Consider the following 20,555-nt stretch of genomic DNA (forward strand, 5'->3'; position numbering starts at 1 on the left):
AAACTGAAAGAATGGATAAGATCATCAAGACAAAGAATCATGAATGAGACCAACATAAGACTATTACCTGAAAACACCAACATATTTGGAAATAATCCTTGTCCTAGATATAACAGTTCTGGTTATGTAGACTTATGGATCAAGCCTTTTTCACATGAGACAGAGATTGTTTAAAAATAAAATACTGGGGGGCTTCTGGGTAGCTCAGTCAGTTGGGCATCCAAATCAATTTTGGCTCAGGTCATGATCTCAGGGTAGTGAGAGCTGAGCCCCGTGTGGGTCTTCATGCTCAGTGTGGAGTCTGCTGTAGATTCTCCCTGTCCTTTTGCCCTTCCCCTGCTCACACTCTATCTCTAAATAAAGAAATAAATAAATAAGTTTAAAGAGAAATAAAATATAGGAACTAAATCAAAACCATCAAACATGTTTCTAATTATCTCATCTGTGAAGTCCTTCAATTTTTAAAGTTAACTATTGACAGGTATGTATATAAATACAAATAAAAAGCTAAATGTAGAACTAAAATAATTTCCACAAAACTAAGTCACCTTTGGAACTAAAATTTTCCCAAGCAAAAGAACATTACCAGCACCCAAAAACCACATTTATATCCTTCTTGTCACAATCCCCACAAAGGTTAGCACTATCATGGCTTCTATCACTAATTGATTGGTTTTGCCTGCTTTTGTATCTTTATATGCATGGGTTTGTATTACATATTTACTTTTGTATATGGAGCTTTTAAATTTTATAGTAAAATCTACCTTTTTAAGTATGCAGTTTGCAACTTCTCAGAAATATATAACTCGATGTAACTGTCACAAAAATAAGGATATAGAACAATTTCATTGCCCCAAATTAATTCCTTGTGTCTCTTTGTAATCAACACCTTCCCCCTCCTCATGTCCCTGACAACTTTGGTCTGTCTTTGTCTCAGCTTTGCTTTAGCAGAATTTCAAATAAATGAATTTTAAATAATGTGAATTTGTTTGAGTTCTTATACTTAATATAATGCATTAGAGTTTCTTCCATGATTTTACAAGTCTTAGTCATTTATTTCTTTTTTAATGTACACATAATTGATTTATGTATCATATAGCAGAGGTATATTTGGGTGTTTTCCAGACTTTGGCAATTATGAATAAAGTCACGGTAACATTTCCATATAGGTTTTCCTGTGCACACAAGACTTAATTTAGCTTGGATAAATATGTAAGAGTTTGCTGGGTCACATGATAGGTGAACACTCAACTTTTAAAAAAACTCCAAACTGCTTTCCAAAGTATCTATACCATTTTGTCTTCTCAACATCAATGTTTAAGAGTTGTGGTTGCTCTTCATTCTTGTCTGTACTTGATGTTGTTAGTTTTAAATTTTGTTATTCTAATAAGTGTGTCATGGTATCTCATTTAGTTTTAAATGAATTTCCCTAACGATTAATGATGTTGGGCATCTTTACAAGTGCTTCTTTGCCATCCATATACACCCTTTGGTGAAACATTGCCGAAGTCTTTTATCTATTTTTTATTTTATTATTTTATTTTATTTATTTATTTATTTATTTTGAGAAAGACATTGAGTGGGATGGGGAGGGGTGGAGGGAGAGGGAGAGAGAGAATCCCAAGCCGTCTCCATGCCGACTGTGGAGCCAATTTCAATTTCAAATTAATGTAATACAGGAAGTGCTATTGGAACATGGATAAAGAGAGAATTAATTTTGCTTCAAGGAGTAGAAAATCATGCCCATTAATTTGACAGTGAAGCTTAACTATAACATAACAGGAATTTGTTAAGAGAATAAGGCATAAAGAAACAGAATTCTGAGTAGTGAGGGAGGAAGAAACACAGTGAGTGTGAGAGATTAAGTTGAAATTAAACTTCTTTATAAAAAATAAGGTATTTCTTTCCAAAATGTTTAATTTCTGTTATTTTTTTAAAGATATTTTATGTATTTATTTGACAGAGAGAGAGAACAAGTAGGCAGAGAGGCAGAGAGAGGGAAGCAGGCTCCTGGCTGAGCAGAGAGCCCAGTCCAAGGACCCTGAGATCATGACCTGAGCTGAAGGCAGAGGCTTAACCCACTGAGCCATCCAGGCGCCCCAAAGCTTTGTCTGTTCTTCAGTAGAACTTTACATTCTTTTAAACTTTCAGTTGGAACCTTGCATATAACAGTAAGAGTTTGGGATTTTATTTGAAGGGAATCACTGGAGAAGTGTGATCAAGAAAATAAAATTATATTTGTAGTTTAGACTTTTACTATATTGTATGGTAATTGGAAAAGATTGGAGGAGATGAGGGGAAAAGCAAGAAAAGATATTTAGGAAGCTCTAAAAAATTGTTTCCAGATTAGAAACGATGGGTACTTGAACAAGAATAGAGGGGAGATAATAGACTGGAGAAGGATTTGAAATATCAAATATAAGGCTTTTTAATATATTGGTTATTTTATTTCGGATTACTAGAAAGTAAGTTTCCTTTATGTAAACACCAAATTAATCTTCTTAGCCCCTTAAATCAGATTTACAACATTAATTTTGAGAATAACTAGGGAAAATAGTGAATGTCATGTAGTTTCTACTTTATAACTTGTATGTTTTGAAACACAACCATTAGTCACTACTTAAGAACAATAAAGAGCCAAGATTATGCAGCAGATACCACCCACTACATGTCACACCATTAAATGTTGGAAGCTGAATTTAAACTCATCTGTTTAAAAAGAAAAAAAAAAGATTAAAAATATAAACTCATCTGTTTGGCTCACAATTTTATATTCCTTAGGTAGCCAAATGCATAAGTCACATAAACTGTAACTAATAGGGATGAAATGAAGATAGGGTAGAAGATTTAACCTGCTAAATCTTCCTCTTTCTGGAGAAGACTTTACAGAAAAGCCAGGGCTCTGTTGGGGGCTGCATTTCTAAATCATTCATCAATACTTCTCTGTATTTTGTATATTATCTCACTGGCAAGAACATTAACCAAATAAAGTTATTTTAAGTAGATAAATAATCATAATTTGAACATATGATATATCCTGTGAAAGAGGTTTTTTTTTTAATTTTTTATTTTTTATTAACATAAAATGTATTATTAGCCCCAGGGGTACAGGTCTGTGAATCACCAGGTTTACACACTTCACAGCACCATTAAACAGTTTTTAATTGCAGGATACTCATTGAACTTTTTTTTTTTTTTTTTTTTTTAGTGTCAAGGATATGTGCTGGCTTTCTAAGCAGTGAAGAACTGATTGTCAGTACATGTTAAGTTTCTGTCTTTACCTGAAATTTGGTTCCAAATGCCAACATGATGTCTTATACAGTTTTATGTATAATTAGTGCTGAGTAGATACTTATTAACTGATTATCATAGAGCTTATAATAGTTTGTTGGGTATAGACATACTTGTCTTTTGTGTATGGTTTTTAAATCCATAGTGGATTCTTACTTGTCTCAGTTTGATAACATTCTGTTTGGCACATGGGTACCTCTAGGAGTGTAGCAGGCAAAATTTCAGATGACTTCCATAAGCATCACTTTCTAGAATTCACACTTTTGTGTAATTTCCTACCCTTGATAGGGACAGGGCATGTCAGTTATTCTAATCAGTGAACTATGGCAAGTTGATGAGGCATAATTTCCTTGATTACGGTATGTCACACCAGACCCCACCTTTACTAGCAGACTTGCTCCAGAGACTCTCCTTGCTGCTCTAAGTTAAGTGGCAACATAAAGGACGCATGCATAGTAAGGAACTGTGGGTAGTCACTGGGAAGTGAGGGTAATATCTAAAAGCTGAGGGTAGCCTGTAGCCGGCCATCACAAAAAAAAAAAAAAAAAAAAAAAGCAGGTCCTCGGTCCTGCTGGTGGAAGAAAATGAATTTTGCCAACAACCCAAGTGAGCTTGGAAATAATTCTTTCTCAGTCTAGTCTCAGGATGAGAACGTAACGCAGCCAACCTCTTGATTTCAGCCTTGTGAGACCTGAGCAGAGGAGCCAACTAAGCCAGGACCCACCTCCGGACTCTTGGAAACTATGAAATTATAAAACTGAATTCCTTTAAACTGCTAGATTTGTGATAATTTGTTACAAAGCACTAGAAAACTACTGTGGGAAAAGTTGTTTTGATATCCTGAAGTTTCCCAGAGTAAATCGGTTCCTCCTTGTCCAGACAGGAGAAAGTTAGTGTCTGTGGAGGATGTTATAAGGTGAAACAGCAGTGGTACAGAACAGAAGCATAGATGGCCTCAGGTTGTTTAGGAGAGACAAGTATAGGCATCTCATTTTTATGTGAACAGCTGCAAGTAACTTATCATTCCCTCTTAAAATGTATACCTGGAAGCCTCCACACCCTCATATATGAAATATGACACTGAGAATAATTGCTGGAGTAATAGTTACATTACACAAGTTAGTTTTATGTTTAAAGCTAACATATTTTGACTGGTTTCATCATGCAGTCAAAATTTCTTCTTACAAAGTGACTAAGGATCCCTAGAGTATCGTCACCGAGAACTCTACTAGGACAGACACTATCTCCTCTTCTTTGTTAACCACAGTCAAAAGTGATGCCTTTTATATTACTGCATTTTTTTTTTTTTCTCTAGGAGATGGAAGGATTGGAACAGGACTACAGCCGCAATTGATTTAAAAAAACAGAAAAACAAAAAACAAAAAAAAAACAAATCACTCATATTTGTCCAGAGAAGCAGGTAAGCAGGTGTTGGGTATTTTTGTGACTTAGAGAGTGTTTTTTTTGTTTCCTATCCTCAAAAATGATTATGGAGTAGTCTTGTTTTTATCTTGCTCCACTGTGGATGGGTATCTGTGAAAACGTTTATTTTCAGTAGAAAAACATCATGACTTATTTTTTAGAGCTCCAAACCAACTCCAAGCTGACAGCAGTCCATGATTTTTTTTTTTTTTCTTTTCAACAACAAGCAGCAAACATGCTTGTATGTACCACTTTGTGCACCTCTGTAAAAGTATATCAGGGTTGGAACTCTGAGTTGAAAGGGATATACTGAGCACTACAATTGCCATTCAGAAATGGCTATGCTCATTTATAATCTCATCCTTGGTGACTGGATTCCTTGGCAGCACCTGATTTTATAATTCATATTCTGTTTGTAAATTCTCCTCAATTTCTATTTCTTCGCAGTAAACTTAATTTACTTTTTTTGTTGTTATTATTATTATTGCCATTATTATCATTATTGTGTTTTCCCTGGTCCTTGTAACCTGAGTTATGAATTGTCTTAAATATTCCATAATAATAGTGTTCTAACATTTTTCTTTTCTTTAACCTTTTGACCCTCCTTTCCCATTTCTTTCATCCCCCACCTCTAGCAACCATCAATCTGCTCACTACATCTATGATTTTTTTGTGTGTGTTTTGCTTTTTTTAAGGTCCACATGCAAGAAATTATATGATATTTGTTTTTCTATGTATGATTTATTTTATTTAGTATAATGTCCTTGAGGTCCGACCATGTTGCCAAAAAATGGCAACTAAGATTTCATTGTTTTTTCATTGTTGACTAATATTCTGTGGTGTGTATATATCACAATTTCTTTATCCATTCATCCATCAATTGACACTTAAATTGTTTCCATATCCTGGCTATTGTAAATAGTGCTACAATGAACATGGAGTGTATATGTATTTTTGAGTTAATATTTTTGTTTTCTTAAGATAAATAAGCAGAGGGGCACCTGGGTGGCTCAGTTGGTTAAGCGACTACCTTCAGCTCAGGTCATGATCCTGGAGTTCCAGGATCTCACATCAGGCTCCCTGCTCGGCAGGGAGTCTGATTCTCCAGCTGACCTCTCTCATGCTCTCTCTCATTCTCTCTCCCTCTCTCAAATAAATAAAGTCTTTTAAAAAAAGATAAATAAGCAGAAATAGAATTGCTGTATCTTATTGTAGTTTTATTTTAAAATTTTTGAGGAACCTCTATATTGTTTTCCACAGTGACTACACCAATTTACATTCCCAACAATAGAGCACAAGTGTTCTTTTTTCTCCACATCTTCATCAACACTTATTACTTCTTGTCTTTTTTTAAATAATAACTATAATTATCTTTATTATTGTTTCACCAGTCCTTGTATTCTGAGCTATGAGTTGTCCTAAGGATTCCATTATGGTATTTTTTAAATTTTTAATTAGAAAAGAATTATATCAAGTTGCAGATATTACTTAAGTAAATTCAAAGATGCCTGAGAGTTAAAAAAAAAAAATAGAATACTATTTTAGACCATGATTTAGAATTTAGAGCCTTCCAACCTACGTGAATGTGCTAGAATGTTTTATTTAACCAAGTAAATAGAATAAAAGCTAATGTTTTTTTCTCCAGTACATAAAACAAAGCTAAAAAAGAAATTTGGATTTCTGTTGTGTACTGAATGCTTGAGTCCCTCCAAAATTCTTTGGCTGGACCTCTAATCTCTTGTATGACAGCTCTTGAAGATAACACATTTGGGAGGTAATTAGATTATGAGAATGAAACCCCCACAAACAGGATTAGTGCCTGTAAGAAGAGACAACATGGAGCTTGTGCCTTTTCTTTCTGCCCTTCACCATGTGAAGATACAAAGAGAAAATGGCCATCTGCAAAACCAGAAAGAGGGTCCTTACGAGACACCAAATCTGCTGGCACCTTGTTCAGGGCTTCCTGAATGAGAAATAAATGTTTATTGCCTAGGCTACTCAATCTATGACAATTTGTTACAGCATTCTAAACTAGGACAATTTATTTTTGGAAAATAAAAAGAAATGTATACTTTCTATACTTATATGCATTTTATTTTCTGTTTCTTAATTACATGTACATACTAAGAAGTAATTAAATCTGATGACAAGTATTGTTACATGACTTAAATTTACTAAACTTTGAAGAAAATATTGTATACAATTACACAAAAAATTCATTTAAAAAAACACCTGTTTTAATTATGTCTTAGTGACACATGTATATATTTAGTAACTGGTTTATAGTTTTGGCTGATACTTAGCAAAGTAACTAGAACTCTTTAAATCCTAATAAATATATTAAAAATTAGATCCAGAACACATTAACATAGTAAAATTAGTATTAGTATTATTGTACACTGTGGAATAAGTTTAGATAGATGTTATGAAGTTCATATTTTATACAATATGAGAAACCAACAAAAAGGGAAAACTGTAAGTACAGAGAAACTTAAATCCAGGTGTTAATATCCCTTTGACAACTGGAATTGATGATGATCTTCATGACCAGCTGATTTGTATTGGTTCATCTAGAGTAACATTATTCACTGTCAGATCAATATTTAATATCTGAAAAGAAAGCAAAATGGTAATTATTGTTTAATCAGAGCAAGATTGTTTTTTTTTGTTTTTTTTTAACAAAGACTATTTCCATGTATAAATTTTCTCTAATAGAAGTCTTTGTTTCTCTTTTTTTGATGAGTTTTTATTCTAGAATGTTCATAACTATTTCAGTAATAATGTCACCCAACCCACTCATAATACAGATAAAAATAAATCCCAGAGAGGTGGAATGGTTGTTAAAAGACTGTGAAAAACTAAAACTATTTACCAATTATCTTGATTTCTATTATTTTATTTTTTCTCCATATTCTTAAACATGGCATTATTTATAATTCTATTACATAAATCTTTATGCTTCCTGCCCTCAAATATTAGGACATATTTATACACAAAAATTAGACTGGAAATATGCTTTCTTTTGTGTCAATCCCAAAATGCTTTAGGATGCACAATAATTTCAATTCTGTTGTGTTACTTTCTTTCACTGGACAGAATCTCAATTAGACTATGTAGGGACTAATTATGGAGGTTACTGAGCAGCTCTAGCCAATCGTCTGTAATATTTTTATGATATGATGATTTCATTAGACCTTACCACTGCTTTTTCTCCAACACATTACATGATTTTTCTGTGTCTTAGCTCAGAAAATTTAGATTCAGTCATCAAATATGCAAGAGAAGAGGAAGACAATCCACATTCCTTTACTGCTTACTGAAAACCAGGTACTCGCCTAGTGGCTTTATAAAACATATTCTTCACTAAAACAAAATTCTAGGATTTATTTCCCACACTGTATAATAGAAGAGTTTAAGAGGTAAAATTAAATAACTTTTTAAAATGTATATTTGCCAGATTTGAAACTGATCCATCTTATACCAAAACCTAACCTAGTTTTTTTTTTATATATATATATCAAAAGTGAAAAGGAACAAGTACATCAGATAGCTTTTAATACCTGTACAAGAGGCAACAAAACATAATTGTTGCTAGGAAAATGTTTTTAAAATTGTATTGATAGAGAGGTGCCTGGGTGGCTCAGTCAGTTGTGTCTGGCTTCCACTCAGGTCATGATCTTGGGGTCCTGGGATTGAGGACACCATCGGGCTCCCTGCTCAGTGGGGAGTCTTCTTGTCCCTCTCCCCCTCCCCTTCCCCCTGCTCATGCTCTCCCTCTATCAAATAAGTAAATACAATCTTTTAAAAAAATAAAATAAAATGGGGTGCTTGGGTGGCTCAGTGGGTTAAAGCCTCTACCTTCAGCTCAGGTCACAATCCCAGGGTCCTGGTATTGAACCCCACATCTCTCTGCTCAGTGGAAAGCCTGCTTCCCCCTCCCTCTCTGCCTGCCTCTCTGCCTACTTGTGATCTCTGTCTGTCAAATAAATAAATAAAATCTTAATAAAATAAAATAAAATTGCATTAATAAAGTAATTAAATCACGATTTGCATATAATTCCCACACTGATGGAGAAGGCCAACAGAATAAAGAAAGAAACTGACCACTCTCTACTTTTAGCATGTATCTATAAAGGTTTGAATCCCTAGGTACTCATAAGTATTTGTTTTATTAAATGAATTTAGAAGGAACTGCTCAATTGTTAGTAGTTAAAAATAATATCTACTTTTGGAATCAATGAGGTAATAAAATATTGTAAAAATTCCTTCTTAATATTTAAAATTCTTTGTGAACGTGTTTGGAAGCAGTGGAATGAACTTTCTTTATAAATTATGTAGAATGAACTTTCTTCATAAATTATGTGTTTTTATACCAAGCATCTGGTTAAAATGAACTTAAAATAATACTTGATATGTTTAAAATATCTTATTTGACATTGTTCACTTTAGTGTTTATTTTTATAGTAAAAATTATGAACTTTATTTTTACCAACGTAATACTAAATAAGGAGCAAGAAAATATATATGTCAAATTGTCCTTTTTAATCTGATTGAACATTGGGCAGTTCAAAAACACTGATTGCTAATTGTGATAGGTAACCATTGACTATCTATTCCTGGAGAAATAACTTTCCCTTTGAAGGACTCAGTTTCTTGGTCTGCCACATGATACCACTGGCTTAAATCAGTGATTCCCTTACTTTGTAATTTTAGAAACCAGTGAAATTTTAAAAAGAAGAAAAATGAGGGTGAGGCACTGAGTTATCAACTTTTATTTTACCAAGGAAGGACATTAAGTATATAAAACTCTAATTTTCCAACCTTGATATAACTTAAAGAAATAAAAGAATTTTGATGCCAAAATAGTAATTAGAACATAGTTCTACATTAAAGGGGAAATAACACTTGCCTACAAAACACCAGTAACAATAGGGCAGTATTAAGTTTCAAGTGGATAGAATGATCTTCCAGGTGCTGTTTACCTCTCACCTTTGTAAAATTCTGTGAGGACATAAGACTGTGGCCCAAGACACAACCATTATTTTTTTAAGTTGTAGTCAGTCAAATAACCGACTGTTTTTAAGTTAGGTATTGGAAGTACTTGTTGATTAATGGCTAGTTATTTTTATTCAGCTCTAACACTAACAGGTAATACACACACACAATTTTAGTAGTAGATCCAGAGCCTTGTACTTGGATCATTTCTAAGAGTTAGCTGTTGACTAGAATATATGTTCTTTGAAATCCACCTTTTTGGGACATGGATTCCAGAATTTAGAATTGGAAGGAGCTGAAGAGACTGTTCACTTGCATATTCTTACTGAATTTGAAAGAAAAAGAAGGCTTAAAATTATTTGTCCAAAATAAAAGAACTAATTACTGGTAGCAATGGAAATTTAACATAAAAATCCCAATACCTTGTTTAACGTATGAATTATATCCTTGTATACCTGTATGTCAAATTATTCAAGTGCCAATAGACAATTCTATTAATTTTGCAAAGATTTCCAAACATATTTTATCCAAGGTGTATTAAATACTTAAATGTAGACATTTTATATTAAAAAAAATTGAGGCATTTTACCTTATAGGGATAACAATGACTTAGAGGCTTAAGGTAAATTGAATCTTGCTTTGATTACATCAGGAAAATTGTAACACAGGTGCCACTAGATTGATTCATATGACAGGTTACTATGGATGATAATATGGAGATTGATTTGGAAGTTTAAGGAAAATAAATGAACAACAGAGGTGATAGGTGACCCATAATTATGTTTCATTAGGGTTAGGAAATAGAAGACATCCATATAGATGTTTTAAAAACTCCATTTTTTTTTTCTTCTATCACTTACCTCCTTGTCTATGCCTTCACTAAATTTAACTACTTCTCTATTTCCATTATATGTAAGAATAACCTCATTAACAGCAGTCTTTCCTTTCCCCCATATGTTGATGAATCCAAGCCTCATTTCATTTTTGTTTATGTATCCATTTTTCAGTATAGTGCTTGTCAAGGTATTCTATAAAGACAAAGACAAAGAAGTAATTTAAACCCTCAATTTCAAAAGCAATTAAATCTTTTAAAGCTTACATCTGTTAACCAAAATGTATTTCATAGTACAGCAAATTTTTATTCATATTTTTAAAATGAGGTATGTTATACAAAAATGTAAAATATGTAAAAATAAAATATGGAACAAAACTTCAAATATTATTTAACTGACATACCTTATTTAAATTAAATTGTGCCAAGAAATATAAGCCTTTTTCATAGGTGTCTGTAGAGAGACAAAAAGATAATATATTTATATTTCCAAAGAAGAAAAATAATAAAAACTAGAATAGTTTGGTTCTCTTTCCTAGTATAAAGTGTATCAAATACCATCAATGCATATCTAATTTTTCTCTAAGTTTATTTAACTTGTTCAAAAACTGTCCAAGGAGCACTTTAATATGAAGGATGAGTCCCCAGAGAGGGTCCTAGAAGAACAGGGCAGGTTGGTGTTTGTGTATTTATTTGTTGGAGAGTAACGCTAAAGAGTGACAGGTCTAAAATCACCTTAACATGGCTCTGGCAGGGTGAAAAAAGTATACAAATAAACAGAATTGGGTGTTGATATTGGTGGACACTTACCTGCCATTTCAATGACTGACAATATAATAATATTTATAAAGCAAAATGAACATGATGGAAACTTACTCTAGTGTCATTTGGCAAAAAATATTCAATTGCTGGGGATTATTAGAGATCCATTGAAATCAAACTGATAAAACATGGGGTTTATATTCATTTCTTTACCTAATTATAATTTTACCATATTTAAAATCAATTTTTAAAATAATTTAACAGCTAAAATTTAAGTGCTTACTATTTGTCAACTTTTAAGTACTTTATCACACTGCTCTAAGAGGTATGTCCTTTTATTGTTCTCATGGTTGAAGAGGAATGTGAGCTCCAGAGAATTTAAATAAATGGCTGAAAGTGAGTCAACTAATTATTAACAAAATCTGGAATAAAGTCCAAATTTCCCTGAATTCTAAGACTGTGTTTATATGTAAAACAAAACAAGCATAGGTAAGGCAGAAAGGCAAAAGTAAATTAAATGCATGACTGAAACAAGTGGTAAAATAACATTAAAAAAGTAACAAATTTTACTTTCCTTTTCAAACTTATACATGCCAGCATTTTGTTAAATAATTATTTTTAAAACTGCTTAATCTGTAACTAATTTTGCCTAATCTACAACTTTATTAGCTAGAATGGTCAAACTTCACTTAATATACACAAATTTTGAGATAATTTTACAATAGTCTCCCTTTATGTGGGGGTATACACTCTAAGATCCCCAAGCCCTGTATATACTAAGATTTTTCCTGTAATACTTACCTCTGATACAGTTTAATTTATAAATTAGGCACAGAAAGAGATTAACAGTAACTAATAATAAAATAGAACAACTATAACAATATACTGTAATAAAAGTTATGTGAATGTGGTCTCTCACTCTCCAGATAGCTTACTGTGCTATGCTTATTCTTGTTGTGATGATGGGAGATAAAAAAAAATGCCTAGGTGAGGAGATGAAGTAAGATGAAGGACTTGGACATGGAGATGCAGCATTAAGACTACCACTGATCTCCTCACACTATAAGAGGGAGGATCGATCGTCTGTTTCTAGACCGGGGTTTTCCGTTGGTAACTGAAAATGCAGAAACCAAAACCATGGATAAGGGGAAACTGCTGTATTTTATCTTTGATTTTCTTTGAGAGAAAAAAATATGTCAACAAATAGTATTTTATAAAATGTGAATATACTTAGAGGAGGAAATAGTTCCATGCCTATTAACTAGATTGATAGGCTTGCTGAGAGAGAACACTTCTTTGGAGAGTCTGACCTGCTGAAACCTTTGTTATATATTGTTGTTGCTGTTTATTCATGAAATTTCAAGGAATTATCTGAAATCTTCATACTGAATTACAACAAATATACTGAGTTTGTCAGATACAATAAAAAAAAAAACAAATATTATTCGCCAGAATAATTTTATATGCTTACATAGAGAGATTATAAATAAATATTTGAAGTATATTGTTTCTTTCCAGTGATTAAAAAATAAAATCTGCCATGAAACTTTAATAGGGTAAAGGTCATACCAAGTTCTTTCATCTGTATCTTAGTTTGATAGGAAGACCAGGAGTAAAATTTCTAAGAGAAGCATTGTCTCCCTTGCTGTTCAAATGAACTAATTTATTGGATAGGTACATAAATTCAAAGGTTCTAAGACAAGAATGCAAATGTATATCTCAACTTTACAACCCTGGAAAACTGTAGGCAAATTTGAAGTGCAGCCTGCTGGGTGCAGGTGAGAAAGACTGCAAACTTTGTAGAACCCCAGTTGACATGTTAACAAAGGTCAGGACTCTAAAAACATAGGGTTTTAATTGATAGCAGTTGATTCTTCACCTTAAATCACAAGATACTAGGAAAATTTTGTTTTCTTTTGTTTTTAAGAGTCTTGCTTTGATTGATTGATATGATTCTTGTATCAACCTTCCAATATACTTTATTTACTAATAAATTGATACCCATTTCTTAGGGTTGCAAAATATTAACTATGACATACCTAAAAAGTTGAAAAATACATGTCTTGGCCAGTAATGAAAGATCTCTCTTCTGCAGATAGCTTATTTTCATTGCACTGAACTGCCCTGTGAGAACATCAGCTCCACATGGATGATAGTTTTTATGACTGATGTTTGTTTGAAGAGAATGTTCAGAACTCCTATCTAGTAGAGTGATACTGTTAATGACAGTCAACAACCCTAATCCATAACTAGTGTTTACTTAACAGCATACTAATCACCTGAAGGTGATACCTGGGCTTCTCCCCAAATTAATAGAGATTAACTGGTCTTCAGGATCTGCATCTCCAATAAACTACCCTAAGTGATTCTGTGACAATGGTCAGAAAAGCACACATGGCTGGGAACCTAGCAGTTCTGTCTGGTCTTAAGAAATGACTTTATAACTCATATTACTCTATTACTATAGAGTAAACATAGATCTAAGTTTAAATCCTTAAACTCTTCATGTAAATAAAATTGAATTAAAAAAACAAATAGGCATGAAGTACAGAGACCAAAGTCCAGTTTTGTTTCTAGGCTATCTCATGTTTTAGAGGCACCCTTTATGCATTGCCATGTGCACATGGAATGTGACATTTCAGTTTGGGTGATCTCACACGTACTGAATGTCTCTCATGTGAATGGCATGAGTTACTTTCTGGAAGTAACAAATGATCGATATACATTCTCTGTCCATACATGTTTCTTAGTTATTCAGACATTTCCCGTAGGGATTAACTACATTTAGGGTAAGAGGAAAGTCTTTGATGTTTAGAACACTATGTTTTAAAAGTTGATTTAGCTAATTATTAAGCTACTTTAGCTTTGGACAATATTATTAGCCTTTCATTCAGCTTCCAAAGTACAAAAATAGATAACATAAAAGTAATGGGAGATAATTTGTATGCCATCAATTACATTATCTATTAAATGGAACACTCACCGATACTCTCTCCATCATCCCAAAACAGAGATCCCTGTGCCGTCTGATTATTATCTGCAGCAACAATGAGCTTCATGTAATTTTGTCGACTAAAAAAAAATATATATAATTTTACCTATGTTTATAGAATACCAGATCTTTAGTTATGATATAGCAGCCATATGAACAACCAAAGGAAAACAAGTAAGAATATTAACAAGGAGAATACAAACTGTTTTCAACAGAGAAAATGAAAGGTCTTCCCTTAATAATGAGTTACTGGGAATGACATAAACCATAAAATCCCTCATATTTAACAGAAAATATGCTTGCCTTTTGATCTCAAAAGATTACCTACTTAAAAGATCAAAAGGGGCTTCATTTATAATGGTTTAAACCATATTAAGTTAATTGATATACTTATTTAGTATTCTCTCTGATAATCTGGCCACTGACCATTAAACATGAATATTTATATATTAATATTTAATATTAATTTAATATAATTATACTATATATTAATTAGCATTTATTATATTAATATACACTATTATATATGCTACTATAGCATATATAATAGTGTTTTTTATCTGTTATAATTTAAGCCTTTCTTGCATTTCCATACATGAATCACTGAGTTATCATTGGAAATTATTAATAAGAATGTGAAGAGTAGCATGAAAGTTATAATTTCTATCCTTGAAATGGGCAATAACTCTCAAGCTGGTGCCTACACAGACCCATCTGTGAACTAAGTTGTGCTTCCTTGCTAACTGTACAAATGATTTGGTTTGACAGCATCATATTTTTAAGGAAGGATTTATCAGACAAATTATGCTTAGATATAATTCTCTTTCCCAATCACAAATGTTGAAAGTTGTACTGCCATGTACTGCCCTAAAATATCCAGAACATTAGAGTTCAAATCTCTATAGCAACTTGGTAAAGACATTATTATGTCTCAGCATGAATACATACATATATTTACATGTAATGTATATATTTCAAGTTCATAGTTACAGGGGTAAGAGATAAACATATATTAGCAACATTAAAAATCTGGTTTAACTCACAATTTTCCAACATACTTAAAACTTAAGATTAAAAAGTGTTTCACAATTTATATCTATCTATATATACCTGTATCTATCTATATACTTATCTATATACCTAGCCCTAATAACCTACTTACTGTACACCTCTAAACATGCACATACACACACACATGCACACACACACACTGGCCTCTCTACTTGTCTCTTATAACAAAAGAATTCTTTGAGGTCCAATTTATAAATGTTCTCCACTGTGAAGCCCTCATTTCTCAGATATAATTGTTTTTCTCCTCTTAAATTAATATCAAGGTAGAATATGGAAAGAAATGGATCTGGATTGTTCTAGGAGATAGAAAAAGTCCATGCATGCCAAATAGGGCTGTCAGCATGTAGGTCACCAAATGAATGGATACAGCATGAGAAGAGAAGAATCAAGACTGAGTTCCCAAATCTGAATGTGTAAGGAGGAATTTAGGCAATGGAAATAGACACTCTGGTAAAAGGATTCACTTTTACATCAGTCACATAAAACAGAGTAGAGCCATGATCCTTGGTAGATTGGATATAATGCTGAGTGAGAGGGAGAGAATACCAGGTAAGGGTCCTAGGTCAAAGAAGAGAAGGTCTTAGCCAGATCATCAGTTATGAATGTTAATTTCTAGAAAATATGAATTAATATGAATTATCTTTCATCTTTATATGGGATGAGGCTGCTAAAAAACAGGTCTGGTTCTTCTGTGGGCAGCAGTGTACCTGTAGTTTGAAGAAGAAGTGATATTGTCAATGGATATCTACATTTTCATAGACTAGAGTGAGTCTGGAAATATTTCACAGGATTGACAGAGGGAAGTAGAAAAGGGGAACGGAAAAAGTGGAAGGAAAGGGAAGTCCTCTGAGCAATATTTGCTTAAAGTTTATAGAAAGTTCATTTAAGAAATCATGTTTCAATGAAGTAAGTAATATTTCTTTCTACATGTTGGAAGCATCAAAAATGAGTACTTAGATAAGGCAGCCACTCAAAATACAAGAGATTCATTTGTCAATATCTTTGCATATTTATACAGAAGACATGAAGTTTTAGTTGGTATTTTGATCTGGGAAACTTTCTTACTATTAGAAGGAATATCATGTTGGAAGACAATTTTTCATGAGTCTCAAATATCTTCATATCTTGCATACGGGTAGGGATGTACAAAGGGAGAGGGAGAAAGAGAATCTCAAGCAGACTCTCTGATGAACGCAGAGCCCTGTGTGGGGCTTGATCCCATGACCCTGAGATCATGACCCCAGGAGAAATCAAGAGTTGGATACCCACCTGACTGAGCCACCCTGGTGCCCCTGAATTATATTTTAATGGATGTTTATAAAGCAAACAGTATTGGAAGATAAGGCATTGTTTGTTTTTAAATTAATTAAAAAAAATTTTACTGGCCAGTATAATAAATCCCATTAAAAGCAAACAATGAAGAGGTTTGCTTACAGCCCATTATAAAGGGCTGAGTACCTAAGCCTGGACTTCCTTAGCTATGACACAACCTCCTACGTGTGCAGTTTCTGTCTAGGCCTAGTCCACCCCAGGTAATCCCCATGGGACTTCATGGACAAGGAAGGACAAGGAAGGACAAGGACAAGGAAAACTGAAGCAAACATGAAATTCAAGTCTCTTGCTATGCAATGAATAAGAAAGACGTTTGTCTCTTACTCAACATCCATGACACTGTGGCAGACAAACTTGTTCACTTGGAAATAGAGTAAAATCTCAGACCCTTCTCAGTTCTTGACAATTCTAGCAGGACATATCTCAAAATTTAATCTGAGCTCTTGTAAATACTTCACTTACCTGTGAAATGTGTTTTTATCAGGCTCCTGACATGGTAGGATGTGACCACCACGGACATGTAGGTTTATTGTATCTAAAGGAGTATAAAATGTATGAAACTGCCGTCTGACACCAATATCTTGGCCCTGGAAATGAGGAGGTTGGAAGGAAGAACGTAAGTGGCAAGAAATGGAATCATCAGCAATATTGGTGTTTGATGTATCAAACAAAAATACTGGTGTAAGTATATCAATTGATACACATACAAAAATTAATAAAAACTCAAACACGTATTTGGGAAATCATGTTACTTAAAGTATATACCTAGTTCTTAGTTATTAAGAGCTTTGAAAGTAATTCACACCATTTGTTTTTGTGATACTCTCATGCAGAAAATGTGTGGGTTTTCAAAGGTCACAAAAGTTATTCCTGGCTTGTCATATACATTATTCTTGGAAGGACTATATAATCTTTAATGGTAATTTTGCATATTGATACAGGACAATGACCTTCTTGTGTACAATGTTATGTTTATTCAGTAAAATAAATCAATGACTCCATAATAAACTATGGCAGAATAAATTAACTCTCTTTCACTGTGTGTTAATTTGATACAGCTATAATTAGCAAGAAATATCTTAACTTTTTAAGTGTAAAGTAAACCAAATATGTCACCAATGAAAAGGCTAGTATAAAACTGTTACTCATATGTTTTTAGTCAATTCCCCAGAATTCCCTAACCACTTACTGTATGATAATTAAACCACCGGGCATCAGGAACATATCCTACTACAGTGTCAACACTCTGGAATTTAAAGATACAGTCATTAAAAACATATAAGTCAAGGAAAATAATATTTTCTGAACAAAAATATATGATAGGACTTACAGGTTCCAACACAGCAGTAACCAGAAATGCTGGGCCCCACAAGAACTGCTTGAATATGTCCCATGTTATCTTGTCATTAAAGAACCTTGACAGAATATTTACAAAAATTAAGTCAAAGAACTTCATTTCTCCTGAATATCATAAAATAATTATTCAAATCACATTTTGCTATATAGACTTTTGTGGACTGAAGTGAAAACCAAACTATAAACAAATAAAAAAGAATTCTATCATTTGGGATTTAATGTTCAATAAGTAGTACAATATTTTATAAGTTAATGTAGACTATAACCAAACTTCCTGACAAAATACAGAGAATTTCTGTAAGGCCAACTGAATGAGAAATCTTTGAAGAGAATTCACAGAGGTACAAATATTAACTTTACCTTGTAGAAGTTCAACAAACTAGGAAACAAAAGTTATAAATACTCTGGAAGAGAATTGTGAGGAAAGTGTGCTATACGAAATCTTGATTCGGGGGGTGCCTGGGTGGCTCAGCCGGTTAAGTGTCTGCCTTCAGCTCAGGTCATGATCCCAGGGTCCTGGGATGGAGCCCTCATCAGCCTCCTTGTTTGGCAGGAAGCCTGCTTCTCCCTCTCCCTGCCACTTCTCTTGCTTGTCCTCTCTCCCTCTCTCTCTCTTGCTATCTCTCTCTGACAAATGAATAAAAAAAAAATTAAATTAAAAAAACAAAAAATAATCTTGATTCAGTAATTAAAAAAAATTTTGCTTCCCAGAGTTCATAATAAGAAAAGAAAGAAAGAAAGAAATAGAAATGAGCAAAAGAATAAAAAAGATTTTGCTTCTCTTACTTAAATTAGAGCTCACTGAATAGTGCATTTAATGTATTTCTGAATTTCAGGTACAAATGTTTGGAAACACCAAAATCTGTTCTTCATAGTTCCAGAATAGTCACTATTAAATGTCCACATTTTTTTTTCTAAGTGAAACAGAACTGCACATTTCAATTTGTTTGTTCTTTTGCTGTTGTTTCACTCTTCTACAAACAGATTCATGCCAAGGTGGACTGCTGAATTTACTGCTTCCTGGACTTTCCGTGGGATAAAGGGCCGAGATGTTCTCAGTTGGACAAGAGTCTGCAGAGTTAATAATAATGTTTCTGGTTGGGGATTCAGTTCAGAGCTTATACTCTGACTCTTCTGGGAAGTTAATAGGGAGAAGACAAAGGGGGGAAACTGTGGAAATAATAGAAGCAGATATTAATAGAAATTTACCAGAAATAAAGAATGGATTATGGTAGATAAATTAACAAAGTAACTGGTGGATAATATAGATTTAGGGAAACCTGTTATTGTTTAAGATCCTATCATCAGAACAGATGGCATATTGATCAACCTATTACTTTTGTCATTTTGCCTTGCATACTATTATTTAATTTAGTAAATACATGTTGTGTATTTTTACTGATTTATCAATTGTGCCATCTAACAAATCACCTCACTCAATTACTCTGGTAATATAATATAGTGTGTGTGTGTGTGTGTGTGTGTGTATGTGTGTGTGTGTGTGTGACATAAACAATAAGAGTTAGCTTGCATTTGCCTTAAAAATAGGAAATAGGACAGGCTACAATTTTTACAACTATGCTAGTAGAATAGAATTTTAAGATTTGATCATATATCAGTTTAAGCTTTAAGGAGTGAATCCAAAACAATTTTCTAAGCAAAATACTAGAACTGTTCTAGGGTACTCTATAACACATCTCCAAGAAAAGGTGAGATGGTTTTCTTCAGTTAGGCATACATCCATATGGTAGATTTACTTAATTGTTATGAACTTCAATTAATCAAATCATTGTGTAGAGATAATATTACTTGCCTCCATTTTTAAAATATTCAGTATAATAGGGTATGTAAATCTAAACACTAGGTATATAGTAATTATAAATAATTATTACTTTTCAATAACTGATTAATGTTTCATTTTAATACCACCCTGTTTATTAATACTTATTATGTAAATGTTTATTAACCCAAAGTTTATATTAAAATAACAATGAAAACATTTCCAATTTCAAATATTCTACACTTTATGAGATTACTGAGTAAATTAAATGAAATCTGTCCCTTTTTGGCAAAAAAAAAAAGAAAGAATTTGCACTTACTCATGCAAAAGGGGTCGAATAACAGTGCCCCCATGAGCATGAATTTCATGCATCTGTGTATAGAAGTAAGGCAATAAAGTGTATCTAATATTTAGAATATTCCTTGACATTTCAGAAAAAGTTGCATTCCAGGAAGCAGGATCTTGTCTCTGAAACAAAGCAGAATGAAATAGTCATAAGCTCTTGTCCTTGTTTAAATCATAATTTTCAAATACATGTTTGGAGAATAAAAAGTAGAAAATAATATTCATCCATTGCATGTGGTATATGTTTTCTTCAAAAATATCACAAAAATCTTATGCAGTAATATTTCTATCTCATATGATGAAGAAAGAACATAATATTTTAATTAAAAAATGCAAATAGCTTGATTCAGTTTAGATGAACATATGTAAAGAGCAGT

General features: G+C 32.9%; 1 protein-coding gene across 1 annotated transcript in view; it reads right to left on the bottom strand.

Annotated features, from left to right (window-relative positions):
* Positions 1-7,072: 7,072 nt before the first annotated feature.
* The window catches only part of SI (sucrase-isomaltase), a 96,460-nt gene continuing 82,977 nt past the window's right edge, over positions 7,073-20,555 (bottom strand). The window contains exons 41-48 of the mRNA XM_032836045.1: positions 20,153-20,301; positions 18,028-18,112; positions 17,887-17,943; positions 17,160-17,284; positions 14,286-14,374; positions 10,945-10,994; positions 10,569-10,736; positions 7,073-7,323 (exon numbers count right to left, since the gene is read on the bottom strand). Of these exons, the coding sequence (XP_032691936.1) occupies positions 7,255-7,323; positions 10,569-10,736; positions 10,945-10,994; positions 14,286-14,374; positions 17,160-17,284; positions 17,887-17,943; positions 18,028-18,112; positions 20,153-20,301 (792 nt within the window). The 3' untranslated portion in view covers positions 7,073-7,254. The remainder of the gene's footprint in view (positions 7,324-10,568; positions 10,737-10,944; positions 10,995-14,285; positions 14,375-17,159; positions 17,285-17,886; positions 17,944-18,027; positions 18,113-20,152; positions 20,302-20,555) is intronic.

Source organism: Lontra canadensis, unplaced genomic scaffold, assembly GCF_010015895.1.
Source record: "Lontra canadensis isolate GAN:19392208 unplaced genomic scaffold, GSC_riverotter_1.0 scaffold90, whole genome shotgun sequence".
Classification (NCBI taxonomy): Eukaryota; Metazoa; Chordata; class Mammalia; order Carnivora; family Mustelidae; genus Lontra; species Lontra canadensis.